The sequence below is a fragment of the Nomascus leucogenys genome, chromosome 4 (assembly GCF_006542625.1).
Source record: "Nomascus leucogenys isolate Asia chromosome 4, Asia_NLE_v1, whole genome shotgun sequence".
NCBI lineage: Eukaryota > Metazoa > Chordata > Mammalia > Primates > Hylobatidae > Nomascus > Nomascus leucogenys.
The window spans coordinates 90,121,760-90,139,614 of record NC_044384.1 but is presented as its reverse complement, the minus strand read 5'-3'; the positions used below and the strand labels follow the sequence as shown (position 1 = coordinate 90,139,614).

Below are 17,855 nucleotides of genomic sequence, written 5' to 3'. Positions count from 1 at the left end.
CAGGGGCCAGGTGGGCATAGCTGTGCCATGGTGATCTGGGTGTGTGGCTCTTTCTCTCCTCCTCCTCCATGTCCTCAGCATGCTCTGGGGGCAGCATGGCTGTAGAGCCACTTCCACATTCCAGACAGGGAAGAAGGAAGGGCTGAAAAGCTGCAGGCTCTGGGGAGGTTTGGTTTGGGGAAAGGAAGCCCCTCCTGGCAGGCGCCTGCTCCTGTCTCATTGGCCAGGACCTAGGCACTCCTGGAGGGAGGCTGGGAGAAGCGCTGAGCTTCCTGGCCCCTAGGGTAGAGGGAGGAGCTGCTGCTTGCAGATAGCTGTTGAGTGAGCCAAAGCAGTTTGTTGGAAGGAAGAAGGCGCTTAGCACAGCCACAAGGCAGTGCCCAGAGCTTGGACACTGGCACAGATCGCTGGTGTGCACCTGAGCTTCTTCACCTGTACAGCAGAGGCCAATGCTGCTAGCACTTGTCTTGTAGTGTTGCTGGGAGCATTCAGAAGAGAGTGTGTTTTACACTTAAATGGTGCGTGTGGCCCACGGCCAGGCATGATGGATGGTGGAAAAGGACAGATCAAGATCACATGGTGGCAGCAATGGACACCCAGCACTGTGATAGACACCCGGCGCTGTGACGGACACCCGGCACTGTGACAGCTCTGCCGCCTGGAGGCATCTCCCTCCCATTCTCTTCCTCAGACTCTTGGAGGCTGACATCTCACCCTGGCCTTCCGACCATCAGTGGAACATGCAGCTGAGCCACACGGCCTTGCTGGGCACCCTCAGCCACCTTGTGAGCCTCCCCCTCGGCTCCGTACATGAAGCTACCGCTATGTGGGCCTTGGCTGCTCCACGCCCAAGCCCTGCTGCTACAGGAGTTCTGTGAAAGCGGACACAGCTACACTTGGCAAAAAGACTGCTTCGTAAAGTGGCAAGTCAGTACTGCAACCCATGTTCTTCTTAAGGTGCTTCAGTCATCCTGCAGTACAACCAACAATTTCCTGAGATGACTAAGAAAAACCAACCGTGCCAGGGGCAGACAGAGCCGGCTCTCCGAAGTGATTTCTGTTTATTGGAGGATGGAAACACAGCCCAGCATGCTGGCACCTGCTTCTTTGGTCCCTGGATTTGGAGTCCATAGATCTGGCCCTTGTGTGGTGTCATAGTGCTGAGGACCCACTGGCACATGCCCGACAGGGCTGGTGCCTCCTCTGCCCACACACACACCCATGCCCATGTTAAGGGAATTCAAAGCACGTGGTTCTTTAGGCAAACTTCCCCCTGCACCTCGCTGCTAGGGTCTTACCCAGGCGTGTGACACAAGGCTGTTCTTCCCAGCATCGGGCAAAGAGGAGCAGGGCGGATGACACACGCCACGCACGTGTGCGCACACATGAGGAACCACGATCCCCCAGGGAGCTGGGAACAAGTGGAACTATGGACTCGGGTGCTTGTTGGTGCTGGATTCCAGCAGATAGGCAGCTTCCACTACTGGAAACCAGTGTGATTCCAGGAAGGGGAGCGTGGCCTGCTGAGCATGTGGTGCAGACCAGGAAAAGGGCTGTTGGTGCAGAGCTGGGCACTTTTAGCCGAGCGAGGAACCATCGTGCTGGCAGCTCAGTCTGAGTGAGGGCCACGCCCACCCATTGCAGGAGGAGTCTGCAGGAACTGAGCCCCGCCCTAGGGCTCACCATAAGTGGCAGCATCCGAATTGGAACTGAGTGTTGTCTGTATCTGGGAACAGGGAAATGCATTTCCTGGAAGCTGCTTCTCTGCCACCCTCATAATTTCTGTCCTGTTGAAAGTTCTGAGCTCTGTTGCTGATGGGGAGGTAAACAGTTTTCTGAGCACAGCCTGCCCAGCTGTGCTGTCCGACAGGGATGGTCTCTTTGTGGTTATGGTGGGCACAATGGCAGCCCCCAGAGATGTTCATGTCCTAATGTCCAGAAGCTCTGAATACATCAGTCTCATGGTCATGTGGAGTGGAGGTCGGAGAGGGAACTCAGGTTGCTGTCAGCTGAGGGTTATCTGGGTGGGCTCAGTGTGACCCCAAGGGTCCTTAAATGTGGGAAAGGAGGCATAGAGCTGAGAGTCAGAGGGATGCAATGCAGTGGGGGGAAGGACTTGTCCCGCCTTTGCCAGCTTTGAAGGTGGAGGCAGTGGCTGGGATCCAAGGAGCCCCGTGGCCTCTGGAAGCCGGGCGGGGGAAGCAAGTGGATCCCCCACACCCCAGGAGCCTCCAGCAGGAAGGAAGCCCCACAGACGCCCTAACTTCAGGCCAGAGACCTGGTCAGACTTCCGGCCTGCAGCTCTGTAAGGGGAGAGCTCTGTTTGTGTTGCTCGAGGCCACCGAGCCTGGTCGTCTGTGCCAGCAGCTGCAGGAGCCCAGGCCACCGTCCCCACGAGGTCCGTATGCTGTGACGTCTGCCTGGGCATTCTGCACAGGGTCTTTATTTTCTCTTCCCCTCCCCTGCAAGGTCGGTCTCGGGAGCCCAGAAGGTGCTTGATGAATAATCTGCAGCTGATTGAGCGAAGGAACGAGTGAGCCGAGCCGAGATACATGTTGCTTTTCAGATCAAAGCTCTGTGCCTCTCGGTTGAGTAGCTCTGAGAGCCGGGGTCCCCGCCCTTCTGTCCCCCTCATGGTGGGTCCCGTACCCAACAGCTTGCCAGAGCAGAGACTGCACCCCGGGAGTGGAGTCCTGGGCCTGGAGGCCGGGTGGACATGCTGGCTCCAAGCTCCGTGCACTCCCAGCATTCCTGTCTGCGGCACTCTTGCCTGTGTGTTTCTCTGCCTTGCAAGGAGCCCATCAGCATCTTTGGTTTTAAAAAAGAAAAGTTATTTTGGTCTTTCATCCCCATCAGTAATTTCTTCCCTCCTTGTGGTTCTGATCCCGCATTTGGCTCAGCAGCCTGGGCACAGCCTGAGCGGTGTCTGATTTAAAACCTGCGGAGACGGCAGGAGGCTGCGTGGGAGGGAGGCGTTTGGGTGCAGCGCTGGGGGGATTCGGAGCTGGACAGCCAGGCCACGTTACCACCTGGGTGAGCCTGAGCCCTCCAAACGGCGGGAAGGATGCCGCTGTGCAGGGCTGGTGTGGCCAGAGCAGACTCAGGGCTGTACTTTGCAGGAGCTCAGCAATCACAACCAGGATGACACGGAAGTCCTGGGGACCCCACCCCGCCCCAGAGCCCACTGCTGTGATTTTTGCCTCTTTGGGGTAAAGAGTCAAGAATGAGAGTTCAGAGAGGACAGTAGATTTCAAGGGAGGGAAGAAGGGAAGATGCTCTGGGACTTCCCTTCACCCACATGCCTGTCTCTCCCTCCCTCTCTCTCTCTCTCTTTTTCAATCTCTGTCTTGGGTGAGATTGCAGCTAAATCTTCAGAAAAAGAAAAAAAAATATGTGAAGGAAGCTGCAGCCCCAGTACCCTCTGTTTTCTGTGCTGCGGAACCCGTGGCCACAGGCGTGTCTGCTCACACCCCCCACCCCGAGGCTCTGTGAGTCCAAAGTCAGGCAGCTGGACTGGGTTCTCTGGCCAGGCTCTCACAGGGCTCCGGTGAAGGGGTCTGAGGCCTGGGCTCTTGGCTGCAGCCTGGGGGAGGAGTCTGCCTCTGGGCACATTCAGGTTGTGGGCAGGATTTGGCTCCCTGAGTCTGTGGGGAGTCACTGGCCTCCCCAGCTCTTCTAGTCTCTCCGACTTCCCCTTCTGCCACCCGCCAGAGAAAAGTGCTTGCTTTCAAAGGGCTCATGAGGTGATGAGATTAGTTCGGTCCCACCTGATAATCCCCCTTTCACCATCAACCCTGACATTACTGTGGGGGTGATGCCAGGGAGTGAAGGTCGAGGGGGCATTGTCAATTCTGCCCCCCTCGCCGGCCTCATGTGCTCCAGCACAGTCCGCGTTCAGCAGGGTGTCCGCAGCCCTCCTTGGGTTTTAAGCTTCCCTCCTGCCCCATTCCAAGGCTGAGAGGGGGCAGTGGGACACAGTCTCCTACAGTCCTCTCTGCAGGTCACAGTTTGGGTGCAGTGGTTGCTCGCCTTTGACCTCAGAGCCTGATCACTTGTCGTGCAGCAGCTCTTAGGGCATTGTAAAGAGGGAGCCAGGCCCGCCTGGGGGAACAGCACAGCCCCCAGGTGTGGGGAGAGCCAGTAGGGGTCAAGGTCCTGCCTTCCCACGGCCACTGAGGAGGCGGTCGGCAGCCCTAAAATCGCGTTCATCTCAGAACAGGGGTTTTCAGTGCAAAGGTGGCGGCGGTTTTTGATCTGGGAGAGCGCCTAGAAAACCTCTTCAGCTGCCCCACCCTTTCCTGGCCTCTGAATTTCAAGTCCAGTGGCCAGGGAATCTCAGTATCCATCCTCCTTTACTTCTCTGCAAGAACCGTTCTTACCACCTGTCCCCTTCCGTCCCTGAAAGCACAGACTCAGCTCCGAGGACTTCCTACCCTGGGCCCCGGGAGCACACCTGCCCCACTGGTGACCTGAGGCCTGCAGCTGGCTTCTCTTCTCTCCTCTCTCCCCGGCCTCTGTGCTCAGCCATCACGTGGACTCACTTGCCAGGCCTCCCCCGAGTCTCTTCCCCAACCCCAAATCTCACAATACTTGCGTACCTTTGCCAGCTGTCTCTGCCACGGCCACACGCTCCATCGGCCCAACACTGAGTGTGTACGCTAAGCCTTCCCTTAACTATGCTCTGCCTCAGTGTCTGCATCTGTGAAATGTGCGTCCTACAGAATTTTTCTAGGGCTTGTCCTGAGCATTTACCCATGGGATGTCAGGATGGCTGTGATCACCGAGTAGGCTCTGTCGAGCTATAGCTGACATATGACATTTCCCCATCTCTGCTGAGACTTCCTCCTCCTTCCTCAGCCAGGTCAGACCTGACCTCAACCTTCAGGGTGCTCCCCTGCTCCCCATTCCCAGCAGGAGCCTTGGCAGGAGCCACCATTAGCTAAGGTCCTGCCATGTGGCAGAGGACACAGTAAAATAACCTGCACAGTCTCCTGAACCTGTGTTCACATCTTCAGCTGATGTGACTCAGCTCTCTGCAGTCACCTTCTGAACTGTCCTGTTCAGAATTCGCCTACATCAGAATTCTTAGTGTGTTTTGTTTTGAGACAGGTTCTCACTCTGCCACCCAGGCTGTGGTGCAGTGATGTGATCTCAGCTCACTGTAGCCTCAAACTCGCAGGCTCAAGCGATCCTCTCACCTCAGCCTCCCAAGTAACTGGGATTATAGGCACATGCCACCATGCCCAGCTAATTTGTGTATTTTTTGTAGAGATGGGGTTTTGCCATGTTGGTCAGGCTGGTCTTGAACTCCTAGCCTCAAGCCATCCACCCACCTTGGCCTCCCAAAGTGCTGGGATTATAGGTGTGAGCCACCACACCCCGCCCTTCTTGTGTATTTTAAAACCTGCCCTGGAGGTCAGCAGGGGGTCTACACATCAGAAGGCCTTTCAGTCTCCTCTTGAGGATGCATGGCGTCATCTTCCCACTCTCCTGTGGCATCTGTTCTTATTGTCAATTTACAAAAGTAAATTTGGGATGTAGCGCTTGGGGAATAGAATGAAAAAGCTCAGTATATTATCCTCTGGGACCCCTCAAAGGACTTGGAGGAGCAGCTCCCAGCCAAGGCAGATGATCCAAGGCCGCCTGACCCGGAAGAGCTCTGTGTTCGTTTGAAGTCAACCTTAAGGTCCTTGGCCAAACCTCGGGGCCTCACTGTCTTTGTCATAGACACAGGAGACATCTGACCCCTGCCTGTTCAGTGCCCTCTGTCTGGTCATTGTCACCACCCTTTGACAAAAAGTAACCCAGAAATGTCTGCGGCACATGGCTCTCGTGATGGGGGAGTGCGGGGACTGATTGGAAACGTGGAGCGGATGTTACTTGGTTGTCATGGTGAATCCCAATGGTTAGAGATTGGAGGCAAGGATGCCCAAAGCCCTGCAGTGTCCAGGGCAGTCCATCGGGAGAAATGCAGTGTCCAGGGGAGTCCATCGGGAGAAGTGGGCCACCGAGCCAGGACCTGAGATGACATCTTGGGTAACAACAGGTTCCACCCAGCTTGACAGACAGACTGAAAGTTGGCACTCCTCCAGTTGCAAGAAATACAAAGCCTGCCTGAGCTGGGTTGCATGAAGAAATGGACTTTGGTCTAAGCACACCAGGGCTTTTCCTGGTTGTCGAGGGCAGAAGGCACGGCCCTGCCTCCTGAGGCCCTGGAAGCACATGCATCCCTCCGCTGGTGCTGTGTGGTGACAGCCTCATCTCCCCAGCTGTGATGTCCTCAGTGCACACCAGGAGCAGACTGTCCACATCTACTCCAGATTCCCAGATTCCCAGGGGAGGTTCTGATGATTGGCCTGGCTTGACACAGGTGCCATCTCATGGCCCAGCCCTCTGTAACCAGGGCGTGGGGTGAGGTGGTACAGAGGTGGTCAGGGAGCAGGGCTTCCTGTCTGCAAAGGGCAGGGGGATGTTTTCAGAGAGACCTGTAGACCAGAATGTCCAGGCTGGATTCCTGGACAGACAACAGTAGCCAATGTGACTCGACAGCTTCCCCAGGCCGGATGCTGGGGAAAGGATTTATTTAGAAGTGTGCATTCATCTTGTCCTCACCGCAGCCCTGAAACTCTGCTCTTGGCCCAGGGCACAGTTCAGAAAACTGAGGCTTGGAGGGAGGTGGTTTGCTGCCTGGGGTTGTGTAGCTAGGGAGAGATTTAAGCTCGAGCTTGTCTTGTCTAAAGATGGACTGTTGTGTATCCTTCCTGCCCCTGTCTGTCCATGTGTGTCTCATGAACAGAGGGGACCACTGCCCATGGAATGTGGCTGGAGTGTAAAGAGGTCAGCATGCTCACAGGACCCTGTCCTCACCTCTCACCTTCTATCTCTCTCTCTCTCTCTCTCTCTCTCTTTTTTTTTTTTTTTGGAGATGGAGTTTTCACTCTGTCACCCAGGCTGAAGTACAATGGCGCGATCTCGGCCCACTGCAACCTCCGCCTCCCGGGTTCAGGCGATTCTCCTGCCTCAGCCTCCCAAGTAGCTGAGATTGCAGGTGCCTACCACCACACCCAGCTAAATTTTATATTTTTAGTAGAGATGGGTTTTTGCCATGTTGGCCAGGCTGGTCTTGAACTCCTGACCTCAGGTGATCCACCCATCTCAGCCTCCCAAAGTGCTGGGATTACAGGCGTGAGCCACCACACCTGCCCCACCTTCTATCTCTTAGTTCCATAGCCCACCTCCTCCCAACTCATCCTTAAAGATTAGCTTTTGACCTTTCAGTGTCTTAGTAAATTTCTTTGAGAAAAATCCTCTTATTTCCTTTTCCAGAAACAGTCAGAGCCCAGGATCAGAAGCCATTGGAATCTCCCCGGATGCCCCATCTTGGCTTCCTTGCCAAGCTATACAGCATCCTCTTTCCAGCGGCTCTGCTTAACGGGCTATTTTAAATGCTGACAGTCTGAAGCTTGTCATGCAATCTGTCACTGCCTCTCGTGAGTCCCAAAAGGTATATGAAATGGGATTTCTAGGTTTGGCCTTTTTTTTTTCCCCCTCTTTCAGTGTAGATTTTTCTAGGCCATACTCAGAAAACAGCTTTCAGTCCCTGCATGCTCAAATGCTGCATGCGTGGGGTGCCTGGGCCGATGGCCCTTTCCTGGGACATGGGGTGAGTCGCCTTACACCCAGAGGGATGTGTCAGGTTGACAAGTTCAAGAGCCTAAGAAGCTGTTTAGTCCCACCGGCCTACTTCACAACTGAGAAGGGGAAGGCCCAGAGAGGCAAAGTGAGGAGGTCACAGCCAGCCATCATCCCAGCCAGGGCTGTGTCCCCTGCCTCGGCAGTCCCCAGCAGGAGCTGTAATCATCCAGCTTCCTGTATCTCCAACTTGCCACATTCAGACCAAGGAGATGACATGGCCAACGTGGAATGGAGCAAAGGATCTAAGGGCGTGTGGCTTTGACCCATTCGCTCACTTTCTCCAGAGTTACTGAGTGCCCGCTATGCACCAGGCTGTGTTGTCGGATCTGGAGAGCTAGCATTGCAGTGAAATGTGAGCTGGGGAAGGAATGTTCCAGGCAGAGTTAAGCACGCACAAAGGCCCTGAGGCGTGAATAAGCTCAACCTGTTCAAGAGACAAAGAGGAGGCTAACACGGCTGGGGGGACCGAGGAGGGGAGAGTGGTGGGAGATGAGCCAGGGAGGAGGGAGGAGGCAGGGCCACGTGGTGTCTGGCTTGTGCCATAGAAGGCAGCTTGAACATGACTCTGGTTGCATTGAGAAGCTGTTGGAAAATGTTAAGCAGCAGAGTTGAAAAATCACCTGATTTGCATTTTTTAAAAGCTCATTCTATTGGCTCTATAGAATGTGGATCAGTAAAGGGAAGGGCAAGCATGGAAGCAAGGAGGCAGGAGGCTAATGCAACAGTCCAGGTGCAAGATCATGGTGGTTCAGACTAGAGTGGTAGTAACTGCTGTCCTCCGTGTGTGTGGAGCACTACAAACATTGCTGAGCCCCTGCAATATGATGCACTGATCCCAGGGCTAACCGGGAGGAAGGCCTGGTTGGAAATTTGGTTTTGACGTCAAGAAGTTTCTCCATGGTTAAGGAAGCAGACAAGTCAATACTTCCCTCTTGGATGGTTGGCTTCTCTGCCTCCTTTATCACAGGTGGAGGGGTCTCCTCTGAGACATAAAGTGCATGCTGCTATGCCATATTCTGGCCATGCTTAATGGGATCCATTTCCATTGTCTAGTAGGTGGTTTTTTCCTTTTCTCCTAGAAGGTACAGCCATTCTCTCAGAGGAGGCCAAACTGAGCCTTTGCCTTGATTTTGTCTGGTCTTCCCTCCTATACTTGCTAGGACAATTTTGGTTGCTGGTGACAGAAACCCATCTCTGCCTAGAATGTACTGGCCCACAGGACTAAGAGGGCCATGGAGGTGTGTATCAGTCAGCTTGCCCTACATGAAACTGCAGTAACAAGCATTCCCCTTGGCTGCTCTGAGTGCAGCAGTGTTTACAACTCATTGATCACAACCAGTTACAGATTTTGTTTGTTCCTTCTCCATTCCCACTGCTTCACCTGACTAGCCTTAAAAAATAAAAAATAATAAATTCCCCAATCTCTGGTTTGGAACAACAAAGGTTTCTTTCTCATTCACGCCTTATGCCCATCATACATCAACAGGGGGTGACTTGAGGACCCAGACTAATAGAACCACCAGCTTCTCAAATGTTTTGGTGGCCATGCCCAAGGGCAAAAAGACAATGCTGGTGGGTGGGGGTCTTGCATTTGGAATTAAAACCTTCAGCCAGAAAATAACATAGTTCACTTCCTCTCAAAATTCACTGGCCAAAATTAATTTCAAGAGCCTACTCAACCACAGGAGAGCCAAGAAGTAGTATCTGACCACATGCCCCCTGGTGGAGAGCCAGAAGTATTTGATTAGTAGCCTCAGTGACCACCGCAAGCCACAATCCGGGGACTCCTGGCATCAAGGTCTTTTGTGCCGATCTCTCCCTGCCCCAGACCTTGAACTTGGTTCTGCCTTCCGCCGTGAGCTGGCTTCATCGCTGGACCCGCTCCCTCCCTGTGCTTTGAATGGTGGCCGTAGCCCGTGTCCTTCCATCACATCTCTAAAAGGAAGCCAAGATCACCTTCCTCAGCAGTCAGACTACAGAACATCTCAGAAAAAGGCCACCTGGCCTTGAGTGGGCCTTGGGTCACTTACTGCTAATGACGGGGCCCAGAAGAGTCCAGCAGGATCCCTAGACCACACCCATATGTTCACCCCTGTGTGCCAGGTGGGCTCCTTGGCCTCGTGAGGGGCAGCCTCATCAGGACCTTCCCATGGTGAAGGGAAGCGGCTGTGTCGCCAGGGAAGCTATGCGGCCACGACAGTTTCTTAGCCACGTGGTGCAGCAACACAATTATTAAATGCATTACTGCATCATTCCTAGCTCTTTCCATTGTAAACAACAGAAAGCCAAGTTTTCTTATACCACCAAGGATATGCATTTGGTTTGTACAAGTGAGAAGCCAGGCATGGCTTTGTCCGGGGTTTCTGGCTGTGTCTCTAGGGCAGTCGCCCGTCTCTCTGGGTCTCTCTGTCTCTGTTCCTGCCCTCCTTCCTCCCGAGCCCTGTGCCATCCTGCACGTGGGCATCCCCCTCAGGAAGCTGGCCTCCCTCTGTGACCTGAGGCGTGGGAATCCCAGCAGTAGGAGTAGGATGGCATTGTCCCCGCTGGGGTCCCAGGCCCCTCCCCTGAGCCCGTCACTCACTGGGATCAAAGGGACATTCCAGCCGGGCTCCCATGGCAACTGCAGGAGCCCAGGGCTGGGCAGTCAGGTGGGGAGGGGGCAGGGTGGCCTCACCTGACCACATGGCTGGAGCGAGAAAGGGCTGGTCCCACAGAAGACAGGGAGGATGTAGCCAGCCTGGTGAGCAGGTGCATGCGCAGCCAAAGGTGTGGTCGGCTCTGAGGCAGAATTGACCTCCGGCCCTGGCACCTGGGAAGCTGACCTCTCAGCAGCAGGAAACAGCCAGCATCCTTTGTTGTCACTGGTGCACAGGGAGGCTGGTGTGGCCCCTGACTTCCTGCCCCTACCCTCGTCTGCCTCAGGGTGTTTTATTTGTGACCCACTTTTTCACCAGTGAGATCCAGGGAGCCTTTGGGAAGGGGCAGCCCAGCAGCCCCTGCCTCTCAGCACAGTGCACAGCAAGTCCCAGGGGCCAAGCCTGGACGTGCCATGAGGTATGCACTGTAACACTGGGGGCAAGGGTCCCAAGGGCCGTCTAGCCCACCCCACTCTTTCCAGGTCAGAAACCAAGGCTGCTGAGGGCACCTCCACAGGACGTGGCAGAGTTAAGAAGGCTACCTGGATTTACATGGGTCGCTCAGGAGATGCCGCTTCCCAGGAGCCCCGTATGGGTACTACCCCCGGAGGCTGCACTGCAATGGGCTCTGCCACGTCCTGGCTGGGTGACTCGCTCAAACTCTCTGAGCCTCCCCCTCCTCACCTGTAAACCAGACACAGCAACGTTACTGAGCTCAGACAGGTGAAGCACACACACCTAGAATACATGTGGCCCCTGGTGAGTGGATCACCAACTATGGCCGTTGGTTGCTGTCAGCACTGGTTGTGGAGGCACAAATCTGGGGTCGAGGCCCACGCTGCTGCTCATGGACTCCGTGACCTTGAGAGGCCACCTTGGGAACCAGAGGTTTCTAATCTAATGTATGACCACGACAGCATTAGTTAACATTACATAGCACTTTCAACATGCCATGCACCGTTCCAGTGCCTTACACGTATTGATTCCTCAATCCTTCCCCGTTAAGGAGGAACTGTTACTATCATCATCCTTTTAAAGATGAAATGATGAGGACTTGCAGCCAGTAAGTGGCAGAGCTGGGCTCTGAATCGAGCCAGCCTGGCCTCGGAGCCCACATCCCTTATCATTGCACTCTGCTACTTCTGTAAACCAGGGACAAGAAATCTGCTTACTTTGGGATATTGTGTGAGGACCAAATAAGGGTAAAGACTTACTTTTAATGAAATGAGATAATTTAGCAGAGCATTCTACACTTGACAGTACGTAAATATGTCTTCTGCTGCAGTGATGATGATAATGATTACAGCGATAATGGCAATGATGATGATGGTGAAGAAGATGATTGTGGTGGTCATAGTGGTTGATGATGGTGGTGATGACAGTAGTGATGATGATGGTGGTGAAGAAGATGATGGTGGTGCTGATGATGGTGATGGGGGTGGTGATGATTAGTGGTGATGACAGTGATGATGATGGTGGTGATGATGTTGGTGGTGATGGTGTTGATGATGATGGTGATGATGGTGAAGAAGATGGTGATGATGATGGTGATGATGGTGGTGATGTTGGTGGTGATGGTGATGATGGTGATTATGATGATGGTGATTGTGGTGATGGTGATGATGGTGGCGATGATGGTGGTGATGGTGTTGGTGATGATGGTGATGATGGTGAAGAAGATGGTGATGATGGCGGTGATGATGGTGGTGTTGGTGATGATGGTGATGATGGTGGCGATGATGTTGGTGGTGATGGTGTTGGTGATGATGGTGATGATGGTGAAGAAGATGGTGATGATGGCGGTGATGATGGTGGTGGTGTTGGTGATGATGGTGATGGTGATGATGGTGATTGTGATGATGGTGATGATGGTGATGGTGTTGGTGGTGATGGTGATGATGGTGATTGTGATGATGGTGATGATGGTGGCGATGATGTTGGTGGTGATGGTGTTGGTGATGATGGTGATGGTAATAATGATGGTAATGGTAATGGTGATGATGATTATGATGATAGTGGTGATGATGGTGGTGGTGATGGCAGTAATTATGATGGTGATGATGTTGGTGATGATGGTGAAGAAGATGATGGTGATGATGGTGGTAATGGTGGTGATGGTGGTGAAGAAGATGGTGGTGATGTTGGTAATGATGGTGAAGAAGATGGCGGTGGTGGTAATGATGATGGTAATGGTGATGATGATAGTGGTGATGATGATGGTGATGATGGCAGTAATTATGGTGATGATGTTGGTGATGGTGAAGAAGATGGTGGTGATGATGTTGGTAATCACAGTGAAGATGGTGGTGGTGGTAATGATGGTAATGGTGATGCTGATGATGATAGTGGTGATGATGATGGTGATGACGGCAGTAATTATGGTGATGATGGTGATGATGGTGAAAAAGATGGTGGTGATGGTGGTGGTAATAATGAAGACGACGGTGGTGGTTGTAATGATGATGGTAATGGTGATGCTGATGATGATGATGGTGGTGATGATGGCAGTAATTATGGTGATGATGTTGGTGATGATGGTGAAGAAGATGGTGGTGATGATGGTGGCAATGGTGGTGATGCTGGTGATGATGGATGGTGGTGGTGATGATGATGGGAGTAGTGATGGTGATGGTGGTGATAGTGATGATGGTGATAGTGATGATGGTGATAATGATCTTGTCCCTTAGGATCCCTTTCCTGTCCCTTAGGGCCATATCCCAGAGCCCAAGTATAACTGTTTCTGGGAACCAGGAGACAGGGAAGCCCTGTGCAGCGGGATTCTTGCATGAAGCAGTCAGAGATAATGTCCTTTTAAAGGCTCCTTTTTCTGGCCAGGTGCAGTGGCTCACATCTGTAATCCCAGCACTTTGGGAGGCCGAGGCAGGTGGATCACGAGGTCAGGAGATCGAGACCATCTTGGCTAACGCGGTGAAACCACGTCTCTACGAAAAAAATATATATAAAAATTAGCTGGACATGGTGGCACGCACCTGTAGTCCTAGCTACTCAGGAGGCTGAGGCACGAGAATGGCATGAACCTGGAAGATGGAGCTTACAGTGAGCCAAGATCGCGCCACTGCACTCCAGCCTGGGTGACAGAGTGAGACTCCATCTCAAAAAAAAAAAAAAAAAAAAGGTTCCTTTTTCTTACAATTTTGATAGCAGAGGGGAATTTACTGTTCTTAATATCCTTACTGAGCCAAATGTAAAACTTGGTGAACATTGTGTCAGCCTCCACCCTTCTTCTCTTTGTTTAAAGTTTTGTTAGTCCATGAAACTCCAGTCTGGGACACACTGGCTACCTTACCTAGCCTAGAAATGGTTCCTTTACTGAAATAGTCTTTTCTTCTGGTAAACACACACACGTATACACACACGCGCACGTACACACACACGCATACACACACGCACACATTCCACTACACACTCCTCTCTGCTTCTGGCCCCTGGCCTCTGATCTCAGCCAGGATCCTGCACCAATCAGCTGGTAGCATCCAGCAGTTCCCTAGACAACCAGCACAGAGCTGCCACATGGGGGTGTAAGGAGCAGAGGCAATTAAGAGTAATAATAGCAATTAACAGCCAGTCCCTGTGGCCCTTCATTGGCATTGTGAGCTACTCTACTTAACCCTAGGGAAAGGTGCAAGTCTCACTTGTCCCTGCACATGCATGGCCCAACATAAATGTCACAGGGATTGCCTGACCGTGTGCTCCCACCTCACAGCTACCCACATGCTGGGCCCCTCATCCAGCCTGTGGAGGCTCAGCACCCTGGGGCTCCTCCTTCGCCCCATCCCCGGGATCCTGAGCCTGCCCTGCTGAATTCTTCTAATCCCTGCAGGCGAGGCGCAGGCCTGGCTGCCAGGCGGACTTCATAAATGGTGATTGGAATTGGACCTGTGCAAGATGCTGGATGCTAGGGAGGAAGGGGGCACAGGTGTCCTCCTGCACCTGGGCATATTTGTTGCAGATGCCAAGCACAGGGGAGGTGTGTGCAGCTTGGCTGGACCAGTGCTGGCTTGGTGAGGGCCCTGTGCACTCTGACCAATCTGATGGTGTATACTGTGTTTTTATCTGGTAATCGTGCAATGCGTCTTTTTGGTTGTACAAGGAGGGCTCCCACAGCCCTGAGCAAGGCTTTGAGGAGTGGCATTCAATGGAGTGGAGGGCAGAGGGTGCCCCTGGCTGCACTGGAGGGGCCTGCGGAGTGGAGTGTGCCCCACTCCCTGGGTGGTCATGGCAGTTAAACTATTGAATACTCAGGCGACACTTTATAGCAGGGCCTGGTACACAGTAAGTGTTCAATAAGTGTCAGTGATGATGATGGAGATGGTGATGATGTGGCTGTTTGGGGAGTCCTGTTGTGTTTTGTAGGAGCCTCAGGGGTTTGTGGAGAGCAGTGTGGAAGGGGTGGAGATAGCTGGGAGCTTCCATGTGGAGGACCCGTCCGCCCTGCACAGGCAGGGCACTGCTAAGGCAGCATTAGCCGCTGTGTCAAATTAATCCAAGGCTGCAGCCTAATGTGGTAGAAATGCAACTCTTGCTTACATAAGAATCCAGGGCACAAAGACCCAGCTGTTGACCCTAGGGTCTCAGAGGCCTGAGCATTGAGCCGGCAGAAGCAGGAAGAGAGAGTTGGTAGAGCACACTGGCTTCTAAAAAGCCTAAGCTTGGAAGGGACCCTTCCTACCCTGCTTGTGCTCACACCTCAGTGGTGAGAACTAGTCATGTGGCCACATCTGGGTACAAGGGAGGCTGGGAAATGTAGTCCTGGGCTCAACACCTGCCTCCTTTCCTGCCCTCAAGGGCAACACCACACTGCTGGAAAAGGGAAAGGGTTCTTGGAACATGTGCTTTTGGTGAACAGCTGGCTGACTCTGGGCACATGAAAGGTGTGGAGACCTTTCTCAATTCCCTTACTTTACTTTTGAACTGCAAATGTGCATTTTGGGGTTTGAGTGGGAAAAAAAATGCTTTCACCTCAGAATTTGGGATAGAGGAGGCTAACAACAGAGAAGGTTGTTTACAGAGTTTAGATTAAACTTTGGGCCATTTTCCTGAAGTCAGTTGCATAAGTTCTTTGGATGTTTTGCAGGGCTTAGGTAGGAGATCGTGCAGGAAATCCTGTCTGGGAGGAAAGTAAACAGGAACTCGTGAGCTGCTATGTTTTATGTCTTTTTGTTGTGTGTGTGCGTGTGTTTTTCTCCCTCCAGCACTGAGCTATCCATTAAATCTAATTACATCGCTCGTATCATTTCCCATGAAATTTATGTCTCAATCTGCTGAGTAAGGGGAGCAAGCAGAGGACTTAATTAGAAATGTTAATCATGTGGGTTTGGTGCTTTTTTTTTTTTTTTTTTTTTTTTTTTTTAGGAGAAAGGAACTATAATCAGGAAAATGACAATAAATGTTCTTTCCTTCCCGAAAGGCAGTTGTCTGCAGGTTTTCAGTTTTGCTGGAAGGCTCAGCAGCACCACTGCAGAATGCTGTTCTAGTGGATTCCATGAGCTGAGTGGGCTGCCCTGTTGTGGCCTGAGCTGGCCTGGCCCTCTCGTCTTTGCAGGCTGCTTCCTCCTGCCTCCTCTGTGAGCTGAGGCCCGTGGGACTCTGCCTCCCTTAGGGAGTGGTGCTCCTAACTCTTCAGTAGTCAGCACTGGGGTGCACATGCATTCCCCAAATTTCGCAAAGTTGGGCCCCAGAACCAGGCCTCATTTTCCTCCGGACTCTTCCCCAGGACAGTGCATCTCACATTTTGGGGAGCTGGTGAGAGGTCCCACCAGCCTCGTGTGCTGTGGGTTCGGCGTTTGGGGACCATGACTTTTCTGAATGGTGTTTCTCTTCCCTCTCTGTACAGAAACCCGTGCTGACCGCAGCAAGAAGCTTTTCAGGCACTACACCGTGGGCTCCTATGACAGCTTCGACACTTCCAGGTAAGACGCGCTGCTTTCTCTTCCAGGACCCTCTGGTCAAAGCTGCTCGTCTGTGCTGCAAATGTGATGGACGACCTTGCATGCAGCTTTCAGGCCCCTCGTGTCTGCCTCCCGCTGTGTGTTACTGGGCTAGGACTGTGGAAGCCACTGTCTCCTGGAGCCCCTGTCTGAGAGGTGTACTTGGTGCCACCTTCGGTTTGTGTCCAGCCAGAGCACACCTGTGTGGTGGCCCCAGGGAGAGGGCTGGCTGGCATTGTTTTCGCGAAAGCATTCAAATGTCAAGGATGACGGCAGTGGGCCACAGGAGCCTCGAGGCAGTATTGGGGCAGCAGCATCCCCCAGGGGAGTATTTTGGATGCCTCAGGTCTGGGTTTCTGCCTCCTCTGCGGTCCTCAGGTTCTCATCCATTCCTGCCACTTCTGCTTAGGTGGAATGGCTGTGAAGGAAGGAGGCGGGTGAGCCACCAGGTAGCCAGATCTTCTAAGCACAGTAGATTTGAGTTCATCTGATGTGTGGAAAGAGCCCTGCATCTTTGACAATGTGACTGGCACAGGCACATGGTTGGATTTTTCTGCAGAAACCACACCTGTGTGGCACCAGCTGTGGGGACGTCCTTGGGTCTCTGTGGGGAGGTTGAGGCTGGGGGGTGTCCTGCTGGCCCCAGGTGTGGGGAAAGGCCCCTCCATGTGGGGAACCCCAGATAGAGGGTTCTTCCTGGATGTTGAAGCTCAACAAGGGCCAGCGTGTGAGGTAGAAAAGAGAAGGAGGTGCAGGCCCCGGGGACGTGAGGGTCCTGCGCCCAGCCCTGCTGGCTGAGGAGCCCCTTCTCAGAAGCTGACCACACCCATCTCCTCCAGAGGTGGGAGGGTCCAGAATCCCTACCCTGGGTTCTTCCCCGACCTCCAGGATATCTGTGATGAGCAGCCCAGACCCCTATCCTCGACTCTTACCTGCCTGTGGAGGGATCTAACCTGGGTTGGCTGATTGATTTGTTTTTGTTTGTCTGTTCTGATTGAGGTAAAATGTACATAACCTGAAACTTACCATTTTAAAGTGTACAATAAGGTGGCAGTTAGTACATTTACGATATTAGGCAACCATCACCACTATCTGCTTCCAAAACATTTTGTCACCCATTAGCAGTCACTCCCACTCCCATTGCCCCTCGCACCCACCCACCTGCTTCTGTCTCTGGGCTCTGCCTGCCTCAGTGCTGCGCGTAGATGGAATCAGCCGCTACGTGATCTTTCATGTCTGGCCTCTTCCATGCTGCATCATGTTTTCAAAGTCTATCCACATGGTGGCACACACCAGTACTTCATTCCTTCCCCGCCCCCAATTTTTTCTTATTGTGGTAAAATACATGTAATATGAAGTTTCCTATTCTGACCATATGTGAGTGAATCACTAGTTTAGTGGTATAAGAACATTCACAGTGTTGTGTAGCCAACACCAGCATCCAGCTCCAGAGTTCTTTTGTCTTGCAAAGTTGGAACTCTGTCTTGCAAAGTTGGAACTCTGTCTGCATTAATGCAAACTCCCCACTCTACCTCCCTCAGACTCCAGCTCCCAACCTGTCTACTTTCTATCTCTA

The 17,855-nt window shown here is 52.8% G+C and overlaps 1 protein-coding gene across 4 annotated transcripts in view; it reads left to right on the top strand.

The window, feature by feature from the left end:
- The window catches only part of SHANK2 (SH3 and multiple ankyrin repeat domains 2), a 683,630-nt gene that overhangs the window by 437,192 nt on the left and 228,583 nt on the right, over nt 1–17,855 (top strand). For all 4 annotated transcript variants that reach the window (XM_030811436.1, XM_030811433.1, XM_030811432.1 and 1 more), the window contains exon 15: nt 16,186–16,261. In XM_030811436.1, coding sequence (XP_030667296.1) covers nt 16,186–16,261 — 76 coding nt within the window. The remainder of the gene's footprint in view (nt 1–16,185; nt 16,262–17,855) is intronic.